This window comes from Lemur catta, chromosome 3 (assembly GCF_020740605.2).
Source record: "Lemur catta isolate mLemCat1 chromosome 3, mLemCat1.pri, whole genome shotgun sequence".
Classification (NCBI taxonomy): Eukaryota; Metazoa; Chordata; class Mammalia; order Primates; family Lemuridae; genus Lemur; species Lemur catta.
Window position 1 is genome coordinate 85,450,959 of NC_059130.1, and position 21,169 is coordinate 85,472,127.

The following is a 21,169-nucleotide window of genomic DNA, read 5'->3' on the forward strand; positions in this document are numbered from 1 at the left end:
GTGGCTTTTTTGAAAATTCAGTAGGATTTTTTAAATAGATGTCCATGCTGCCGGTGAATAAAAATGGTCTTACTTCCTCCAAAACAGTTGTTCTGACACGAGTGAGAAGTAGCTGCTCTCTGTAAGACATTCACGCTCTAAAGAAAGTGGCTGAAGTATTTTTTATTATTATGTAAGTTTTGTGGCTGAGGCTGTGCTGTCCAGGTCTCCTCTTCTCTAGGGACAACCCACCCAAAGTCTCACTGACACGAACAGCGAGGGAAGGAGCCCAGGATGCTGTGACCAGCCTGCACAGAACCCCCCGCGGGCTGGACAGGGTGCCCACAGGGCTGACTCCGTGGGTGGAGCCCATGTCCCCAACGGCTGGACACTGCCTGGAGGTCAGCAGTCTCCTCAAAGCATGAGGCTCTGCTGAGCTTCCAGAAGTGTCCTGGGATGGAGATGGGATGTTCCTGGAAAGTCCTAGAATTGCCAAATATGCTACACTCTGCCACCCCTTTTTGGACTTTAATGAACAAGGAGCCAAGCACGTGCTTTAGAATAGAAAGGTTTCCAAGAGTGTCAACCACATTCTACCCCTTCAGTCCATCTTCTGGGCCCCCATGGTTGTGTCACTGGCTGATTCCAGTTCTTAGGATATTTGATCTCTTGGAACAAAAGATATCTGGCCCCAGGTGTCCCAGCAGGCATTGTGACCTCCAGGTATACAGCTCCAGCCAGGGTGGTCCCAGCACATCTCTCCCCTCTCCTAGGCATTCTCACGTGTCCTTTCTCTAAGACGCCCCCGTTCCCACGCCCATCCTCCCATCCCCAGATTTGTCTTCAGGCCTTGGGCCTCCAGTTGCCGCAGGCTGTCCTTCACGTACGGCTTTAAGGAGTAGGATCTGAATCATAATTCACCGTTGGAGGGCACTTCCCCTTAGTAAAAGGTGTGATCCTTTCCCTTTAAAAAGACAGAGAGAAACAAAAAATGAAGTAATCCCTCTGAAGTGGGCAGGCTCCCTGTCCCTGAGGGACACCCACAGGGATGAACAGGCACCTGTGGACTGTGCTCCACAGGGGATCCTACATCGGGTGAGAGGCGAAAATCAATGACCTCTAGACCTCTTCCAACAAAACGGCTTGGTTCTAAGGGGGAGAGCCCGCCAATACGCACCTAGTTCAGCTCATTAGAGAACCCAAGTTGGTTTGCAAGAAATTCAAGTAAAAAAAGTCATAGTGCCTGAAGAATTTTCTAGCCCAACCCTGAGAAGGAGACAGAGGACCAGAATGAGAGGCAGGAACTTACCTGAGGTCACCTGCAAGCCAGAGTCGAGCCCAGAGCTCCTGACCTCAGTCCTGTGTCCCCTCATGCTCTGACTCTTTCCGAGGAGTGGAACCCCAAGGACCCTGGTCCCCATCCCAGAAACCACTGGAAGATGGCACTTCCGTAGAGCCCCTTGTGTGTGTCCAACAGCAGCTGCCAGCCCTTACGTTATGCATTTTACGTACTTGTGTATCGCCTGCCTTCCCCACCAGGTGTGCACGCCACGAAGGCAGGACCTGGATTTCTTTCCTGGTACTTCCCCCATGCCTAGACCATCACCTGTGCTTAGCAAATACCTTCAAAGGAAGGAAGGAGGGAGGGAGGCTGGGCTCAGCAGGCAAAGGGGCCTCTCCCGCCATCCGGCAGGTCTTGGTGTCTCTGTCTCCTCACTCCTCCCGTGAGCCAGCCCTGGCCCGGCCCAGAGCCCATCTGTCATCGGGGCTGTCAGGTGTGAGGACAGCCTCCTGTCCTCTGCCCCCAGCCCACTCCCCACCCCACAGTGCCACACAGTAAGTTCTTACAACACAAGAGTTACTTCCCATTAAAATCCTGCTGAGTGGGAGAAAATATTTGCAAGACACGCATCTGATAAAGGACTGATGCCTAGGGTATCTAAAGAACTCTCAGAACTCCATATAAGAAAACAAGCAACCCATTTTTCAAAATGTGCAAAAGATTTGAAAACATGAACTTGTCGGAGCCTCAAACGGGCCTCAGCAGGACTCTTCAAACAGGTTGAAAAGTCCAGGCTGAGCTGACTGAGGCCACCACGCAGACCACCTGGATATAGCAGAGTCCAGACTGCCCACGGGGACATGGGCTATACGTGCTGAGGTCACTTGGGGAACAAAGTGTGCAACAGGAAGGTCAAGTGACTTGTCCTTGACCCAGCCTGTCAGCAACAGAACCCAGTCTCTCCCCAGTCCAGGGCCCATGTTTTAGGGTCTACTGTAATGTTTCATAACCCCCTACAGGCTCCCTACCTGAGCAACCGGTAATTCAGACAAGAGGAAGCCAAGGCGAGTCCCACCCTAATATTACATCCAAGTGGCCCTTTCCAAAGATTTCCTTCTGTGTCGACTGCACTTTGAAGCAAGTTTACTGGCTGCTGATTTGCAGTATGGATGTAGACTCAAAGGAGCTGGCAAAAAAGCCAAACTCCCACATCAAGACTCTGTGGACCTCACTCTGCCTGATCCATCTTGCTTCATTCTTCCACTTCCCTCGTGCTCCACCCTCCAGCTGCTCAGCCGCCCCTAAACAGGCCGGGCTCATTCACCTCGCTCACCCCCATGCGCTGCTGGCAGCCTGCAATCTCCTTTCCGGGCAGACGTGGGCATTTCTCTCTGCTCTCCACGCTCCCACAGCTCTGGCTGAGCCCTCCGTCATGTACCTGACGCTAAATCAGTCCCTCCCCTCCGCCCCTTTTGCCCAGGACTGTCTGACAGCAGGACCCCTGGCCCCCTTGCAAATGTGCACTAAATTTAATTGAATCACAACCTTTTGCCTCCCCCGCCACCTGCCCCCATCCAAGACCCACCTTTCTCCCTGCGCTGGGGTGATCCCCTGCCGCCCATGGAAGGAGCGTGTTCCCACCTTGCAACAGAATCTGCCACTTCTCCCTTGCCCATCACCCCGGAAATATGCTCAGGTCTCCACTCCTACCCATCCCCACCAAAAATAAAGGGAGGAATGTAGAGGAAAAGGAAGGAAAGAGGAAGGGAGAGTGGAAAGGAGGGAGAGAGCGCCGGAGGAAGGGAGGGTGGAAGGGAAGAAGGAAGAGTGAGAGGGAGGAAGGAAGGAAGGAAAGGACGGAGGATGGAAGGGACTAAATGTGGCCCTCTCTTGCCGTCCCAATGGCAACCACCTGACTTCCGTGTTGCATAGTAAGTGTGCAGGGGATTGAGGGGAAGAGGAGGGGAACTCCACAGGCCGAGCTTCCTAAGTCGTCCTTCTTGCCCAAATTTCCAGATCTCTCACCAATTCAGCACATGCACAAAAGTCCAGGAGGTGAGGGGACAATGACCAGGTGAGGGCAGGTGGGGTGAGGACAGGAGGATGGGGCGTGGTGGGGAAGGCCAACTCTGCCTCGGCTTTCCTGGGTTCAAAGAGCCTTCCCTCCTGCTCTCATCTTCCAGAAAGCTTCCAGGGAAAGAGTGGGGAAAGCATTCTGGATGTAGAGAGAGAAGTCCTGGGTCCCACCTTCCCTCACCCCTCTTCTCCAGATGCCCTATAACTGTGGGGAAGGGGGTGAGTGCCCCTCATGAAGCTGGAGCCACTCCGGGGGAGAACTACTCTCTGGTTGTCTCCTGCAATGTCCCAGGAACCCAGAATGGTGCCTGGCACATAGTAAGTGCCCAGTTTTTGAGGAATGCATGCACCAACACCATTGATGAACAGTGACTTTGGGAAATCACTTTCTCTCACTCAACTTCAATTGTCTCAACTGAAAAACATTAAGAGTAATCCCTACCCTTTGAAGTTATCACATACAATAAGTACATACAAAATCACTTTGTCCATTTTAAATACACTCCAAGAATATATGAATTTATTATGGACATTAATGATTTTGATCTTAGATTTCTAGACAAGGAATATGACTTTTAGTTTATTTTTTTTCCTACCTTTTTTTTTCCCCTAATTTTTTTTTTTTTGCTTCCCCTGTGCCCATTGGCTTTTAGTTTAAAATATTAAAAAGGCAGTATGCATGCTGAAGTATTCAGGAGAAGTATACTGATGTCTGCCATTTCCTTTGAACTTTCTCAAAAACAAAAGATGAGGCCAGGCACAGTGGTTCATACCTATAATTCCAGCACTTTGGGAGGCCAAGGCAGGAAGATTGCTGGAGCTCAGGTGTTTAAGACCAGCCTGAGCAACACAGCAACACCCCAAGGCCTCGTCTCTACAAAAACTTTTTAAAAAATTAGCCAGGTGTGGTAGCATGCACTTGTAGTCCCAGCTACTCGGGAGGCTGAGGCAGGAAGATTGCTTGAGCCTAGGAGTTTAAGCTTGCAGTGAACTATGATGATGCCATTGCACTCTAGTCTGGGAAACAGAGTGAGACCATGCCTAAATAAATAAATAAACAAATACTCAGAAATCATAAAGGAGACATTACAATTGATACCACAAAAATACAAAGGATCGTTAGCGACTATTATAAACAAATATATGCTAACAAATTGGAAAACCTAGAGGAAATGGATAAATTCCTGGATAAATAAAACCTACCAAAATTGAACCATGAAGAAACAAAAGACACGATGGCTCATGCCTGTAATCCTAGCACTCTGGGAGGCCGAGGCGGGCGGATTGTTTGAGCTCAGGAGTTCGAGACCAGCCTGAGCAAGTGCGAGACCCCATCTCTACTAAAAATAGAAAGAAACTAGCTGGACAACTAAAAATATATAGAAAAAATTAGCCAGGCATGGTGGTGCATGCCTGCAGTCCCAGCTACTCGAGAGGCTGAGGCAGTAGGATTGCTTGAGCCCAGGAGTTGGAGGTTGCTGTGAGCTAGGCTGATGCCACAGCACTCTAGCCTGGGCAACAGAGTGAGACTCTGTTTCAAAAAAAAAAAAAAAAAAAATCAATAATGATTTTATAACTAGCTGAGAAAGAAATCAAGAAAGCAATCCCACTTACAATAGCTGCCAAAAAAAATAATAAAATACCTGGGAATAAAGTTAACCAAGGAGGTGAAAGGCCTCTACAAGGAAAACTACAAAACACTGATGATGAAAGAAATTGAAAAGGACACAAACAAATGGAAAGACATCCCATGCTCATGGACTGGAAAAATTAATATTGTTAAAATGACCATACTACCCAAAACAATCTATAGATTCAATGTAATCCCTATCAAATACCAATGACATTCTTCACAGAAACAGAAAAACAATCCTAAAATTTATATGGAATCACAAAAGACCTTTAATAGCCAAAGCAATGAATGCTAAGAAGAAAAGCTGGAGGCATCATACTACGTAACTTCAAAATATAGTGCAAAGCTATAGTAACCAAAACAGCATGGTATTGGCATAAAAACAGACACATAGACCAATGGAACAGAATAGAGAGCCCAGAAATAAATCCACATATTTATAGCCAACCAATTTTTGACAAAGGTGTCAAGAACATACATTGGGGAAAAGATACCCTCTAATAAACGGTGCTGGGCAAACTGGATATCTATGTGCAGAAGAATGAAACTATACTATCTCTCACCATATACAAAAATCAACTCAAGGTGGATTAAAGACTTAAATATTAAGACCTGAAACCTTAAAACTACTAGAAGAAAACACAGGGGAAATGCTTTAGAACATTGCTCTAGGCAAAGATTTTATGGCTACGACTTCAAAAACACAGGCAACAAAAACAAAAAATAGACAAATGGGACTATATCAGACTAAAGCTTCTATACAACAAAAGAAACAAGCAACAGAGCAAAGAGAACCTGTAGAATAGGAGAAAATATTTTTAAACTATTCATCAGATAAGGGACTAATATCAAGAATATTCAAGGTACTCAACTCAACAGCAAAAAACACAATCCCATTAAAAAGTAGGCAAAGGACATAAACAGACATTTCTTAGAAGAAAATACAAATAGTCAACAAGTATATGAAAAAATGTTCAACATCACTAATTATCAAGGAAATGTAAATCAAAACCACATCTCACCCCAGTTAGAATGGCTATTATTAAAAAGACAAAAAAATAATGCTGGCAAGAATGCAGAGAAAAGGGAACTCTTAGACACTGTTGGTGATAATGTAAATTAGTAAAGCCATTATAGAAGACAGTATGGAGGTTTCTTTAAAAACTAAAAATAGAACTACCATACGATCCAGCAATCCCACTCCTAGGTATTTATCCAAAGGAAATGAAATCAGTATGTCAAAGACATGTCTGCAATCCCATGTTTATTGCAGCACTATTCACAATAAGCAAGATATGGAATCAACCTAAGTGCCCATCAGTGGATGAATGGATAGAGAACATATGGTATATAAACACAATGGAATATTATTTGGCCATAAATAGAATGAAATCCTGTCATTTGCAGCAACATGGATAGAAACGAAGGTCATTATTTTAAGTGAAATAAGCCAGACCCAGAAAGACAAGTACTGCATGTGTTTACTCACAGGTGGAAGCTAAGAAAGTTGATCTCCTCGAGGTAGAATAGAGCAATGGTTACCAGAGGCTGGGAAGGGTGAGGAGGATGAGGAGAGGCTGATTAGTGGGTATAAACATACAGTTGGAAGGAAAAAGTTCTAGTGCTCAATAGCACAGTGGGAGACTACAATTAATAATTTATTATATATTTCAAAATAGCTAGAAGAGAAGATTTGAAATGTTCCCAACACAAAGAAATGATAAATGGTGATGGCTACCCCAAATACCCTGATTCAATAATTACACACTGTACATGTGTCAAAATATCATATATACTCCATGTGATATGCAGTTATTATGTGTCAACAGAAAAATAGACAAAGAAAGGGAGAGGAAGTATCGGGACAAGGGATGTTACCATGTTTTTGGGAAACAGACGTTCAGGGAGGCATTAGCAGGGCTGAGAAGACTGAAGAGCAGGCTGCCTGCAGTAGGGGAAGCCAACGAGACCCTCCTGCCACAAAACCTCAGAAAGGCCCAGGAGGCGGAGGCACCAGTATCTCAGAAACAAGCGGGAGACCAAGCTGCAAACGAGAGGGAAAGCTAGACACGATGCCCCACCAACTGCTCGCCCACCCAGGAGACTGGAGGTTTAGTTTGCGAAGAGGTTCCAGATAGGAGGGGGTGTGGGGTGGGGGGAGGAGGCCGGCACAGTGGATGGAGGAAGACAGGCCCCACCGTGAGAAGAGAAAGAGCAGGAGGAAGTCCATACACCTAAGGAGAAGGACAGAGACCACCAGCCTCCTTCCCTAAACACCAGCAGCCGCACCTACCCCCAGCCAGGATGGAGGATTCTCTCCTAGAAAAGCTGAATGATCCCTGAGAAAACACCCAGAAACACCGGCATTTGAGGGTCTGCCAATGGGAAGACTGGGTCCCCAGCCAGTCACTCCCAGTGAAGCCAGTGCAATCACTGGTCCCACCCAGACTCACGGTATATTTTAGTGCTTTCCTCTTAAATAGGATCAAACCGGTGAAAGAAAAAATGGAAACTGGAAGAATTGGAGACAATGCAGGGGACAAAAGAACTTGAGGAAAACCGCAACTCATAACCTTAGATAAAAGAACATACTGCATACATGATACAGAACTGGGTGCTATCAAAAGGGAAAAAAAGAAGCTATCCACAACAAAAAACAGCTGTTGGAAATCAAAAAATATGATAGCCAAAATTTTAAAAGGCAATTGTAGGGTAGATAAGGACAAGGAAATTTTGCTAGAAAGTAGAAGAGGAAAGGCAGAGATGGAAAATAAGAAAAAGGGGGAAAAAAAAGTAAGCAAACTAGAGTGCCAAACAAGGACATCGAACATTCACCTAAAAGATTCCTGAAAAGGAGAAGAGAAAACACAGAGAGGAATTGTCAAAGACAAAAACTCATACAAGATTTTCCCAGAATAGAAGGTGCTGAGTCTCCAGATGAAAGGAACCCAGTGAGTACCCAACACAATGGATGAAAACAGGTTCACACTAAGACCCATCAGAATTTGAGGAACAAAGAGAAGATCCTAGAAGCTTCCAGAAAGGAAAATGCAGGTCACATACAAAGGATCGAAAACCAGAATGGTGACAGACTTCTCAACAACCACACTTGAAGCTAGGAGGCTATGGAGTTAAGCCTTCAAAATTCCAAGGAAAAAATTATTTCCACCTAGAATTTTATTTCCAACCAAACTATTGATCAGATATGCAAGTGGGAAATACAAGAAACATTTTCAGGCCGAGCATGGTGGCTCATGTCTCTAATCCCAGCACCTTGGAAGGTTGAGGCAGGAGGATCACTTGAGCCCAGGAGTTCAAGACCAGCCTGAGCAACAGAGTGAGACCTCATCTCTACAGAAAACAGAAAAATTAGCCAGGCGTGGTGGCATGTGCCTTTAGTCCCAGACACTCAGGAGGCTGAGGCAGGAGGATCGCTTGAGCCCAGGAGTTTGAGGTTGCAGTGAGCTATGCTGATACCACTGTACTATAGCCCAGGCAAAAGAGCAAGATCCCATCAAAAAAAAAAAAAAGAAAGAAACATTTGCAGGCCTGCAGTCTATCAAAAATATTACCTCCCATCGCCCTTTCTCAGGAATCCCCCAAAACACGGGAGTAAATCAAGAAGGAAGAAAATACAGGACTACTCTGATAAAAAGTAAAACATTTTGGGCCAGGCCTGGTGGCTCATGCCTGTAATCCCAGCACTTCAGGAGGCCGAGGCAGGAGGATTGCTTGAGGCCAGGAGTTCAAGACTAACCTGGGCAACACAGCAAGACCTCATCTCTACAAAAAATTTAAAAATTAGCCTGGCATAGTGGTGCATGCCTGTAGTTTCACTTGAGCCCAGGAGTTTGAAGCTTCAGTGAGCTATGATCACACCACTGCGCTCCAGCCTGGGCACAGAGCAAGACGCTATCTCAAAAAAAAAAAATAAAATAAAGTGTTTTTTAAAAATTACATTTAAAAGCTAGTTTTCCCTGAGCAATCTGGTCCCCAGAAGCTGGTCCTCATGTCCTCACCATAATTTCCAAAAATCAAAATGCTCAATTCTAAAGGGCATGTTTATTCACATTTCAACATTCAGAAATTGAGACTATATTGCAACTGATGGTCTCCTAGATAAATAAAATATGGCGGCAGCTAGCACTTGCAAGCTGTTTTAGAGTTTGCCGCAGTATTTCATGGACCTTTGCTTTCTTAGGCTTCACGACAACTTCCTGAAATGAGTTCACCAGCCCCACTATGAACATCAAGAAATGAGTGCCTTCCACGTGGTGAAGCCACTCGGGGCAGAGCCCAGACCATGTGTGTTGCGGGTGGAGGTTTTAGCACTGATTGAGCACCTTTTCCTTACCGAGAGTTTTCAACAGATCATTTCATTTGGGTCTTCTCAGACATCTGCTCTTTTGACTGCTAAAGGAAATGAGGCTCAGAGAGGTTAAGCAACAGGCCCCATCTCACACAGCCAGCAGGTGCCAGAGCCAAGATCTGAACTTGAGCATCTCTCCACTGCCTCCATAGTTTGGCTGGCATTAGGGGCAGCAGCTGTGTTCCCATGGGAACCAAGCATGGGGAACGCCCAGCCCACCCCAGAGTAAGCCCTTCCCTGCCCTCGCCCCCTCTCCTGGAGCGTCAGTTGCACTCACTGCATGAGCATGTCCCGGGCCAGGTTCGAGAGGTAGCGTTTGGATTCACCCAGGAACAGGGACCGGTAGCGCTGCCGTCTGTCCTTTGTTTCCATCAGCCAGGTGTTAAGGTATCGGCCCACACCTACCGGATTCTGCACCAGGAAGAGGATGGAAGGACATCAGCAAACCTACCCTGGGGACTTGACCTTGGCCTTCTCCCCTCCCCCTAGACTCTTCTCTGCTCCATCTGTTATGAGTTGAACTGTGCCCCCCAAAAAGATATATTGAAGTCCTAACCCCAGTACCTAGGAATGTGATCTTATTTGGAAATAGGGTTTTTGCAGACATAGTTAAGACAAGGTCATACTGGAGTAAGGTGAGTCCTTAATCCAACATGACTGGTGTCCTTCTAAGGGACACACAGAAGGAACACAGCCATCTGAGGGAGGCAGAGGTTGCCGCGATGCATCTACAGGCCAAAGGACGCCAAGGGTGCCGGCCACCACCAGAAGCTACAAAGTGGCAAGAAGGGGGAGCATGGACGCGCTGACACCTAGATTTGGGACTTCCAGCCTTCAGAACTATAAAAGAATACATTTCTGTTGCTTTAAGCCACCTAGTTTGTGATCCTCTGTTAGGGCAGCCCTAGGAAGGGAACACACCAGCCCGCCCAGATATCTGGGTTGTAGACGATACAAGAGGCACCAACAGAGAGGTTCAGAAAGAAGATGTAACTGGCTCAAGGTGACACGGGGCAGAAGAAAGGCAAGACACGAACCCAGCTATCTGCGGAAACAGTGCCAAGTGGTGGGCTGGGAGACGTAGGACCCAGAGACTAGTCCCACATGAGGCGGAACTTGCCTCCCACACAGGAGAGGCCTGTTCCGTGAGGGAGCAGGCTCCAGGCTGCAGGGTGTATGCAGAGGGGCTTCCTGCCCTGTGGGAGCCCTGGCTGCACATCAGCCCGTCTCCCTTCGGGGTGGCCGGCCCTGTGGTAGCAGCATGGTCACTTGGCTCTGGTCTAAACATTCTACTTGGGGTCCCCGAGTGAAGACCACCTGCCCTGCAGGAGGTGCAGGCTGGGGGTGAGGAAAGGAAGGATTGGTCCTCAGCAGGATGGGTCAGTTGGGGCTGGGCACACTGAGGACCCTGCCATCACTTGGGCAGCTAAGGAGGTGGGGTGGCTGGCATGCTCCCCTGGGAGGAGGAAGAGCTCAGAGGTGGGGGTGCAGGCTGGGCAGCGGGAAAGAGCAGGACAGGAAGACAGGGACATTACAAGCAAGCCATTCCCAGGGAAAGCACGAGAGACCTTGAAAGCAGAAAGCTGTTCAAAACCAGGCAAAACTGACCTGTGCTGCTGGGAGTCAGGCCAGGGGCTACCCGGTAGGGGGCAGGCTGTGCAGGGGCTCCTGAGTGCTGGAAACAAGAGCTCCTGAAGGCACGAGGAGGTGGTTACACAGGTGAGGCCACTTGTGACAATTTATGGAGCTGTGCGCTTAGAATTCACATACCTTTCTACATGGTTACTGGACCCTAAATGTGCTTATAAACTGAAGGGTGGAGTAAGAAACAGAGTGAGGTCAATGCCCAAGGCCACTGTCAATTCAGGAGACAAGCACACAGCCCCAGGAGCTTAGCTGCTTTAGGAAACACTAACAAACAAAAGGGTGTCACCCACTGGGGACGGCTGCTTCTGGGGAGGGGCATGGGAGCAGGAGAGGGAGGGGCCAGAGGGGGCCTTGCTCAGCGGGGATGAGCTATGGGCCAACTTCACCAGCTGTGAGGCCCCAACGCAAACACAGAGAACAGAGAACGGGCTCTCTGGGAAGACAAGAGAATGGGATGGCTGCAGAGAGATGTCTCTTAGCTCACTGGTTCTCAAAGTGTGGTCCTGGGAACCTACTAGAAATGCAAATTCCCAGGTCCCACCCCAGGACTGCTGTATTAGACTGGACTGCTCTGGCACCAGCCCAGTGACCTGTGTTTTAACAAGCCCTGCAGATGATGCTAATACCTGCTCACCTAAGCTTGAGAACCAATGCCTCTGAAAAATAAGACTATAGGAGTGGCTGTCAGGTCTTCTGGGGAAAAAAGAAGGGTAGCATCGGCTCAGTCGGAGCATCAGCCCCCAGGGGACAAGATGGGTTCGGGGCTGCCTGTAGAGGCAGGAGAGTGTTCCCTGCCCACGTATCCCCCATTCCAGACCCACTCACCCAGCTCCCCAAAACATTCTGGCAGGCCTTTGTGTCAGACCGCTTGGAGGCCAGCAGGAACGGCGGCTGGTTGGTGTGTTTGGGCTTCTCCACCGGTGGAAGCCAGAAGCCAGGGCCAGATGTGGCCTAGGGGTGAGGAATGAAGGCTGGAAGCTGGGAGGCCCTGGCAGTGCTCAGCCTGGCGCCAGGGCAGGGGAGGGCTTCTGGCAGCTGACCTCACCTGCCCAGCAGCCCTGGGCCTTGAGCCAAGGACGGTGGGAGGTGCCCAGCTGCCTCCCAGCAAAGGGGCCATGCAGTGCCCTCATGGCCCATGTCCCCTGCCCCACTCCAACCGCCACCCAGAAGCCTGACACCTCGTTTTAGGTTCCCAAGGGCCCTCACAGTCTGGTAGGGTCCAGAGAGATGTTCCAGATCCCAGCCTGGGGGGTGGAAGCGGCACAGGCCTTGCAGCCAGAGGAGCTGGGTTTCAATCCCAGCCCCTTCTCCCCCTTTCTGGGGGCACCTGGGCAAATCCCCTCCCAGATCTGGACTTTGGTTTCCTTTTGTGAAATGCAAACGATAGTGGGGGGGCGGGACAAGGGGGCAGGAGAGCACCTAGCAGGCACTCAGGAAATGCTGCTCCCATTTCTTCCTTCTGGACTCTGCTCCTTCCCATACACTCAGGGGTGGACCCTGCTCGGAGGCCTGACTGAAGCCCAGGGCCTGCTCGGACCACACCCACCTCTCCTCGCCTTGACACCACGGCAGAGCCCCTGCGCCCTTGGAGGGTGCATCCCCGGCCTGCTCCAGTGTCCCCTCGCCCTTTCCCCAGCGCCCTGAGGGTCAGGGTGCAGATGGACACTGGCTGGGCCCTCCCTGGGGGAGGCTCTGAGTACACAACCTCATCGAATTCTCACACCCACCTCACTGTCCTCGCAGCACACGGTGTACACCGAGGCCCAGGGCGTGGCAGGGCCTCACCCAGGTGACTGGTATGTGCAAGGCCGGGACTGGAAACCAGGTCCGTCTGATCCCCCTCAAAACAGCCACCACACCCACCCCCGCTCCGGCGGGCCAGAGCAGAAGGACGGCCATGGGGGCACACTGACCAGTGTTCGGGGGCACTGGCTAAGGGTGGCCCAGTAAATCCTCTCCGAAGGGGTTTTCGGGTTGCGGGGAGCTTTGGAAAAAACCCCTCGCTTCTTATTGTGACGTGAGTTAAGTTCGTCTGTGAAGCTCTTGAAATTCATCAGCTCCCTGGGGTTTTTTTCCTGGGAATCAGAGAGAAAGAGATCTGTTATGCCAGCAAAATCACGAGCCCCCTCTCTCAACCCTCAGCCACAACCAGCGAGAAGCAAGCGCCACCAGCAACACGGTATCACTCACCACCCTGCCGTGCACTCGTCCCAGGCAGGCCGTACTAGGGGCGAGGCCAGCCTCAAGGCCCCCCCGACCCAGGCGGCTGGGAGCAGACAGCCCCCCAGCGGCAGGTGGACACGGGGTTAGGCTCTTGTACCCGCCACGCGCCACACCCTACACCCAGCTCATCCTCACCCATTCCTTCTTTCTTTCAGTGACCTGTGACATTTATTGAGTCAGGCACTGTTCTAAGCAGGAACGGTACGTCAAATATTTAAAAAGCAGCAGGCATGACTGGAGGAGCAGAGAGGATTTGGGGGGCAGGGGAGCTACTGTGTGTGACACTACAGTGGCGGACGCATGTCATACACTCGTCCACACCCACAGAACGCACAGCACCCAGAGTGAACCCTAGGTAAATTATGGACTCTGAGTGACCACGGCGTGCCGTGTAGGTTCAGCGACTGGGACAAACGTCCCCGTCTGCGGGGGGACGTTGAGAGAGGGCAGGCTGTGTGTCATGGGGGCAGGTGAGGGGTGTATGAGGATTCTCTGTATTTTCCACTCGGTTTTGCTGTGAACCTGAAACTGAGCTTTTAAAAAGCCTATGAAGGCCGGGCATGGTGGCTCATGCCTGTAATCCTAGCTCTCTGGGAGGCTGAGGCGGGCGGATCGTTTGAGCTCAGGAGTTCGAGACCAGCCTGAGCAAGAGCGAGAACCCGTCTCTACTAAAAATAGAAAGAAATTATATGGACAGGTAAAAATATATATAGAAAAATTAGCCGGGCATGGTGGCACATGCCTGTAGTCCCAGCTACCCGAGAGCCTGAGGCAGGAGGATCACTTGAGCCCAGGAGCTTGAGGTTGCTGTGAGCTAGGCTGATGCCACAGCACTCTAGACCGGGCAACAGAGTGAGACTCTGTCTCAAAAAAAAGAAAAACCCTATGTAAACAAACAAAAACAGTGTGGCGTGGCCTGGGCCCTGGCCACAGTGCCTGTGGAGGGTCTGAGCCCCTGCTGTTCTGGGCAGGACAGGGGGAGGTCCGGGAGGTCCCAGGGGAAACTGGGGGTGGGGGGCAGGGCTCAATTCAGTGGCTGATCTCTCAACTGGTCCCAGAGTCTTTCCCCGTTAACCACCAACCCTCCTGTCCCTCCTGAGGCCTTCGCCACAGCACTTGTCACCCGCTAACACTCGCCTAGAATTGATTTCACTCATTGGTGATTGTGTTTCTTTTCCCATTAGAATGTAAGTTCCACAAGGCTGATTTCCCTGGGCCTAGACTCCTACCTGGCCTAATTGTACACACTGAGTGAACGCACAGTGCAGACAAAATAAACAGGTAATTAGACAAATACTCACTCAATTCCAGTTGCTATAATCAAGAAGAAACAAAGCACAGCGTGCTATGAAAGCACCTGACAGAAACTTGCGGTGGGCAGGAAAGGAGGCGTCAAGCTAAAATTCTACCTCAGTTTCCCCTCCTGGCCCTCACCAGCAGAGCACTGGCACTAAGCCAGCCAGCTGAGGCGGGTCTACGATGCCTGTGAAATGTTTCCCACACGGCAGGACACCCAGCCCTGCACCGCTGCGTCCCCGCAGGCCTCGTGGCCAGTCACCTGCCCTGCCCTGACACTGTGGGCCACCACACCCCCTGTGCAGTTCATGCCCCTGCAGGGGACAGGGAACCATGAAGCCAGACAGATGCGCTGGGGTTCAAACCCCGGCTCTGGCCCCTAGCCACTGTGTGGCCGGCCTCAGTTTCCTCCCAGGGAGCCCCAACCCGCCCTGGCTGTGAGGGTGAGGTGAGTGGGGTGTGGGAAGGGCCCCGTGCAGCACCTGGCACATAGGGTGGTGTCTCCGGTGTTAACTAGCGAGGCCTGTCATCCTCCTGGGGAACGAACCCCACGTCTCCCAGGTACACACCTGCACAGAGTAATGTCCGTAAGGCAGGGGCTTGCTTCGGTCACCAGAGAAAGTGTCATAGGGGCCGCGGGTGCCGACGGATCGCTCCAGGTATGCCTCGATGCCACTTTTTAAGAAGTAGGTGCCAGGTCCCAGACCACTCCCCTGGAGCACAGCAGAGGCGATGAGGCCTCAGGAGAGCTGCCGAGGCAGGCCCACCCCATCGGGTCTCGGTTTCCCCGTCTGCCCTGGGAGTCTCCCTCCAGGCCGGGAAGGCAGGCACGGCCTGGCCGGGTGAGGGGGATACCTGATGAGCCAAGGGGGGCGGCTTGTTGGTCATCCTGCACATGAGGCCCTCCGAATGGGACCGGTTCCAGGCATTCTCCTCCAGCTTCGTGTAGGGGTTGCCCTTCTCCCCGTAATTCCCAGGGCCTGGATAGTAGTTCTGTGGGGCGGCGGAGGGAGCATGAGGACCATCAGTCCCACTCCTCGTGCTGAGGCACCTGGGGGAAAGACACCTGGGACCGCCATCCCCAACAGGGGAAGGGGGTTTGCAGCGTGTCACCCACCCCCAGCACCCAGCACTGTGGCTCACACCTTCACCCCCAAGTTCAGCCTCCTCACCAGGGCCCCGCTGGCCTGTCCAAGTTACGACTTGCTACTTCCTCGCCACACCCCACTCTTCAGCCAACACGGGCTCCTTGCTGCTCCCCAGGCGTGTGCCACTCTGCCCAGCCTCCTGGCCCTCGCTTGTGCGTGCTGCAACCACCACCCGAATGCCCCTCCTGCCCTCTGTGCCTGGGAAAACTCTATGAGTCCCGAAAGGCCAGCTCAGACCTCCTCTCTCCTGGGAATGAAGCCCCCTTCCCCATCACCTCAGACAGGTGCCAGCTTCGGCAACCTTGACAGTTCCATCCTTTCTGCCCTGCATCGTGGCCCTACGTGACATGAATGGCTTTCTCACTGTGCGTGAGCAATGCTGTGACATGAAGGACCTGTGGCCCTGGGTTCAGATCCCGCCTCTGCTGCTTCCTAGCTGAGTGGCTTTGGGCCTTCTGGGCTTCGTGGTCCATATTGGTAACACGGCATAGTAATGCTTTCCACCAGCGCAATGACAATGAAGTTAAGTAACGTGAAGGCCCCTGCACAGTGCCTAGCACATGGTGGGCACCCACACATAAGTCAGGGCCAGGGGGCTGACTGTCTCGGAGAGTAGAAGGAGAGATTTAAATCATAGCTGAAATGACCACCTGGGACTGGACTGCCGGGCAGGAGTGTGGTCTTTGCAGGTGCGGTGAGGAGAGCCACCCACGGTGTAGGCGGGTGGGTGTGTCGAGATCCTCGGCTAGACACCCGGCAGGACGCTTGCCGCTGCTCTGCACCTTACAGCCACACGGGGGCGCTGCCGCTGCACAGATGGCCCAGCCGTGCTCACCTCTGGGCCCTGAAACCGGGCCCTGGGGAAGCAGGGCGCTAAGGGGCCAAGGACCTCTGCTGGGGGGAGTCAGGCCACTGCGGGCATCGGATTCGTTCACCCCTGAGGAATGCCACCATCTGTCTTCTCCTTCCAGGGTTCCCACGTGTGTTCTGGAGAAAACTGCCAAGGGTAGCTGGGCCCCTACATCCTGTGTTAGGACCCCCACTGGCCTTAACACCTTGGTCCTGGGGGAGACCTGATGAGATCAAGTCAGCATCACCCAAAATTATCAGATGGGGAAACAGTTTCGGAGAGGCAAACCGTGTGTCTGAGGACCCACCTCTGGAAAGGGGCAGCACGAGGGTTCCAACTTCAAAATCTACGATCTTTCTGAGCCCCTACTGTGTGCCAGGCGCTGTGGAAGGCCCTGGGTGGGAGGGCAGGGGGTAGCCCAGGTCCTGGGAAGGTTGAGACCTGAGGGTCAAGACAAGGCGTGAGAGTGGCCCTGCCCCGGGAGCCCACAAACCATGATGGCGCAGTGCCCGACACTTGGCATGGTCTCGTTTCTTCCTTAAAATCTTCCAGTTCAGAGGTTTAGTGCCACACTTGGGCTGATGTGAAAGCCTATGACTTTAACTAGAATGTCATGTTTTCAGAGCTTTGGAGACGTAAGAAGGAATGATTCATTCGGCAGGGGGGTGGTGTGGGAATGGAGGAATCATCACTTGTAAGATTTTTTTTAAGCTGGGCCTTGAAGAATGAGAAGGATCCCCAAAGATGGGTGTGGGGGATGGTGGGAAGGTTGCCCAGGCAGGAGCAAAGGCAGGAAGAAGAGGGACCGTGTCAGACTTGTCCCCCCAACAGCCCTGCCATCGGCTTGGCTGAGCTTTGACATTCGACCCCGTCCTCCACAGAGAGTCAAGGAACAAAATCCAATAGCTAAGGGAGCCAAGCCTGTGGGTGAAGCTCAGTGTTGTATGTTGGACACCTCGGATTCAAATCCTGCTTCTGCCGCTCCGTGGCTCTGTGACCCTGGGCGACGGGTTACTTAGCCTCTCTGTATTATTCCAGTTTTCTCATCTGTGGAGTGGACATAATGACAGTGCCTACTTCACAGGGCTGTAGTGAAGATTAATTAGTGAGTGCTATGCTAAGTGTCTGCTATTATTACTTTAGATTCGAAAGTAATGACTCATGTTTAGATGCCTCCAGGCCTCCTCTCTCCCTAAGCTACAGTTAGTTACAGCTGCTGCTTGTTCCTTGAACATGGCAAGGAGTAATTTCCAGCCTCTGTAGAGGGTTGCACCGTGGTGAGGTGTGGGAGCAAGGCCCTGGCTTGGGGTTGGACATCCCCACAATTGGATCCCAGTTTGCCCGCTTGCCAGCTACACAGCCTGGCACAAGTTGCGCATCCTCTCTGAGCCTCCAGGGCATCATCTGCAGTGGTTGCAAAGAATTAGACAGAACGTTTTTAGAGCACCTGGCCCTTAGTAGGCATGCGTGCACTTATGCAGTACACAAGTACTCACCTGTGTTCCTACTATGTGCCGGGCACTGCTAGGACCTCAGAATGCCTTAGTGAATGAACCAGGCAGACCCGGTCCACCCTCAGGGGCTGCTGTCCAGTTGGGGAGAAACAACACACAATCACATTAGGGACTCCTAGGAAGGGGGCTGTCCCCTAGTGGGGCTCAGGAAGGCTTCCGGAAGCTGGGAGCTGCAGGATGAGTAGCTGTGCCTCAGGCAAACTGGCTGCTGGGGAGGAAGGGCATTCCCAGCAGAGGGAACAGCAGGAGCAAAGCCCTGGCTGAGAGAGCATGGCACATCTGAGGAGCTGGGAGTGTCCAGTGCAGAGAGTTCAAGGCCAAGGCAGAGGAGGGGCACCCAACAAACACAGAGCTGGCTCCTTTGGTCGGGGGGAGACTGCTTCCTTCTCTCTCACAACCTCTCTGAGTGTGAGCCTCACTCAGCGTCCTCCCCACATGGGACAATCACCCCACAATGCTGACACCCCCACCTCTCACCACCATCCCCTCCTACCACGATGCCCCAACCCTGGCCCTCACGAGCAAGGTGTGCCCCTAAAAATGTAAATCAGGTCCTGCCCCTGTCAAACCCTCCACTGTCCTCTGACAACACTTGGAATAACACTCGAAGGCCCCACTTTGGCTGCACAGCCCTCCCGACCCAGCTATTCACTCTTCTGCGCTTTCACCTCCTCTTGCCCCCACCCACTCCCCCGGTAACCCCGGCCTCCTGCCTGCTGGTCTGATCAACAAGCATGTTACTGCTGCCTAGAATGCTCTACCACAGATATGAGTCTCCATTGCTCATGACCTGCAGGTTTGCTCAAATGTCACCTCCTCCTAGAGGCCTTCCCTGACTACTCTATATATTGCACCCCATCACTATCTCTTCCTTGTCTCATCTGTCCTCACAGCCCTGACTATACATGTATTTCCTTCTTTCTACTGTTGTAGAAAGCCACTAGGATGTCCACTTCACGAGGACAGGGACCTTGTCTTCAACACTGTTGGATCCTCAAGGCCTAGGGCAGTGCATGACACTTAGTAGGTGCACTGCTTCCTGGCTGGCTGGCTGGCTGGATATATGGATGGATGAATTTGTTGAGGACCTAATGTATGCTGGGCTCTGTGCTGAGGACCCAGAGATGAGCCAGACCCAACCCTGCCAGAATATGAGACACCCAGCGGGCCCAAGGCTGTGGCACCAGAAAGCTGAGGGGCTGTGGGGACCCGGAGAGAGCCTGGCCGAGCCCGGGGAGGAGAGAGGTACAAGGGAGGGTGTTTCCAGCACCACCCAGGCTGCGTGCTCTGCAGACAGAGGGGGAGGGCGGAAGGGACCCTGCTCCACATGAGAACACCTACCCCGGTGAGTCCTCGGAAGCGAATCTCCCCAGAGCTGAGCAGCCCCCGGGTGCTACATGGTTTCTGCTTCAGCTGTTCTAAGAAGTCTTTGAAGTTGTAGTAGCCGGGCCCCAGCTTTTGCTCCTGCCCCAAGAGAAGAGAGCAGAAGGTGAAAACTTTAAACTCGGGAATGTCCACGCAGGGAGAAGCCCAGGGGAGGACGGTGTTCCTTAAAGGATGAGCTCCACTGGCCCTGGGAGGACACTGAAGGCCACCCTGGAGCAGCTGCAACAGACAGGACGACCCAGCCCCAGAGGCCTCACCTGCTGCCGCTTCTCTCTCATGATGGCCTGGTACTGGAAGTGGGGCATCTGGGTCAGCCGGGCGGCTTCCTGGGCCTTGGCCCAGCCTGTGCCCATCTCCTTCTTTAGCTTCTTCTTGCTGAAGCAGGTCTCCTGGGAGCCGTAGGTTCCAGGTCCTATGTGGGACTGAGTCAGAGCACGGTCAGAGCTGTGCCAGCTGCACCCGCCTGGTCCACCCACAGAGCAGGTCCTCACCAGGCCGCCCACCTGACCTGGGGGCAGGAGCAATCCCCCTCTGTGGGCCCCACTCCCAGCACCAAGCCTGGCACGGGAGGGCTTGGCACTCAAGGTGCAATCATGACATTCTCCATCACTGGCCCCCTCACACTTCCGGGAGCACAACAGCTCATTCCAGAACCCACAGCTGGTCAGTGCGAGAGCTAGAAATGACACAGTCCTGCATGTGTCACACACATCAGAAACCCCGACCGGCCAAGCTCTGTGCCAGGGGCTGCAGGCATGGGGAGGTAGAAGGCAGGCCCGTAACAGCTCAGCTCGTCCATCATGGTGGGTGACTCCAAGGGGCAGTGGCCAGACCCCATGGGAGGAGTCAGGGAAGCTGTGCAAACTCACCAGTTCCACAGAATAATGATTGGAGTATGGGGCCTCTGTGAAGGTGCTGTACTTCTTGCGGTTGGGATAAACAGCAGAGACGTCAAACCTAGGGAGGGACGGAGGCCCAGTGAGAGCCCAATGCCTGGCACCTGGCCCTGGCTTGGGCAGCTGTGGGGCATGAGGGAGTTGGCTTCCCAGGGGAGATGACCTTGGAGCTGGCCCATGGTGGATAAGCAGCAGGGAAGCAGAGCTCCCCTCCCCCACCCCACCCCACCCCATCCCCCCCTCCTCCCAGATGCATTTTTTTCATAGTCCTTATCACTACCCAACATTTTATATATATACATATTTTTATTATCCACCCCCTCTGCCCTCCCGCACAAGAGTGCAAACTCCATGAGTACAGGGTTTTGCTGCTTTGTTCACTGCTGCAGCCCCAGATCCTAGAACTGTGCCTGGCACATAGTAGGTGATATATAGATACATGGATATATGTAGGTACAGGTATCTATCTATCTATCTATCTATCTATCTAGAGAGGAAGAAAGACACCAGGGCTGAAATCCCACCCATGACTTTTTAGCTGAGTGACCTACTATGGGCCAGGTCATGTGGCCTCTCTAAACCTGGCACATAGTAGGTGCTCTTGGAATGGTTTTAAGGAACTTAGTAAAGATGGTAAAAGAGCTCTGGGCAGGGAAGGGCAGCAGGGTGAGGGGAGAAAAGCCCAGCCCCCTCACCATGTTCCCTCTGGCTCCCTCCTAGACCCCCCCTACAGCCCACTCCCCACCCCTGCCCATGCAGGTGGGCGTTCTCTCCCTCAGGCAGGCCAAGGGTGGCTGGGGGCGCAGACGGGCCCCACCTGTGGCTCTGCACCCCGAAGGGCGCCCCGCTGAACCACTTGGTGGGCATGGC

At 52.1% G+C, this 21,169-nt stretch overlaps 1 protein-coding gene across 1 annotated transcript; it reads right to left on the reverse strand.

Annotated features, from left to right (window-relative positions):
- Positions 1 to 490: 490 nt before the first annotated feature.
- On the reverse strand, positions 491 to 21,169 carry LEXM (lymphocyte expansion molecule). Its single transcript, XM_045547937.1, has 10 exons — positions 21,117 to 21,169; positions 20,273 to 20,360; positions 19,661 to 19,825; positions 19,359 to 19,481; positions 15,361 to 15,498; positions 15,075 to 15,218; positions 12,900 to 13,061; positions 11,812 to 11,937; positions 9,617 to 9,750; positions 491 to 943 (listed from the first exon to the last, which is right to left on the reverse strand). Exons 1-10 carry the CDS (start codon positions 21,164 to 21,166, stop codon positions 871 to 873), a joined length of 1,203 nt encoding a protein of 400 aa, XP_045403893.1. The 5' UTR covers positions 21,167 to 21,169; the 3' UTR covers positions 491 to 870.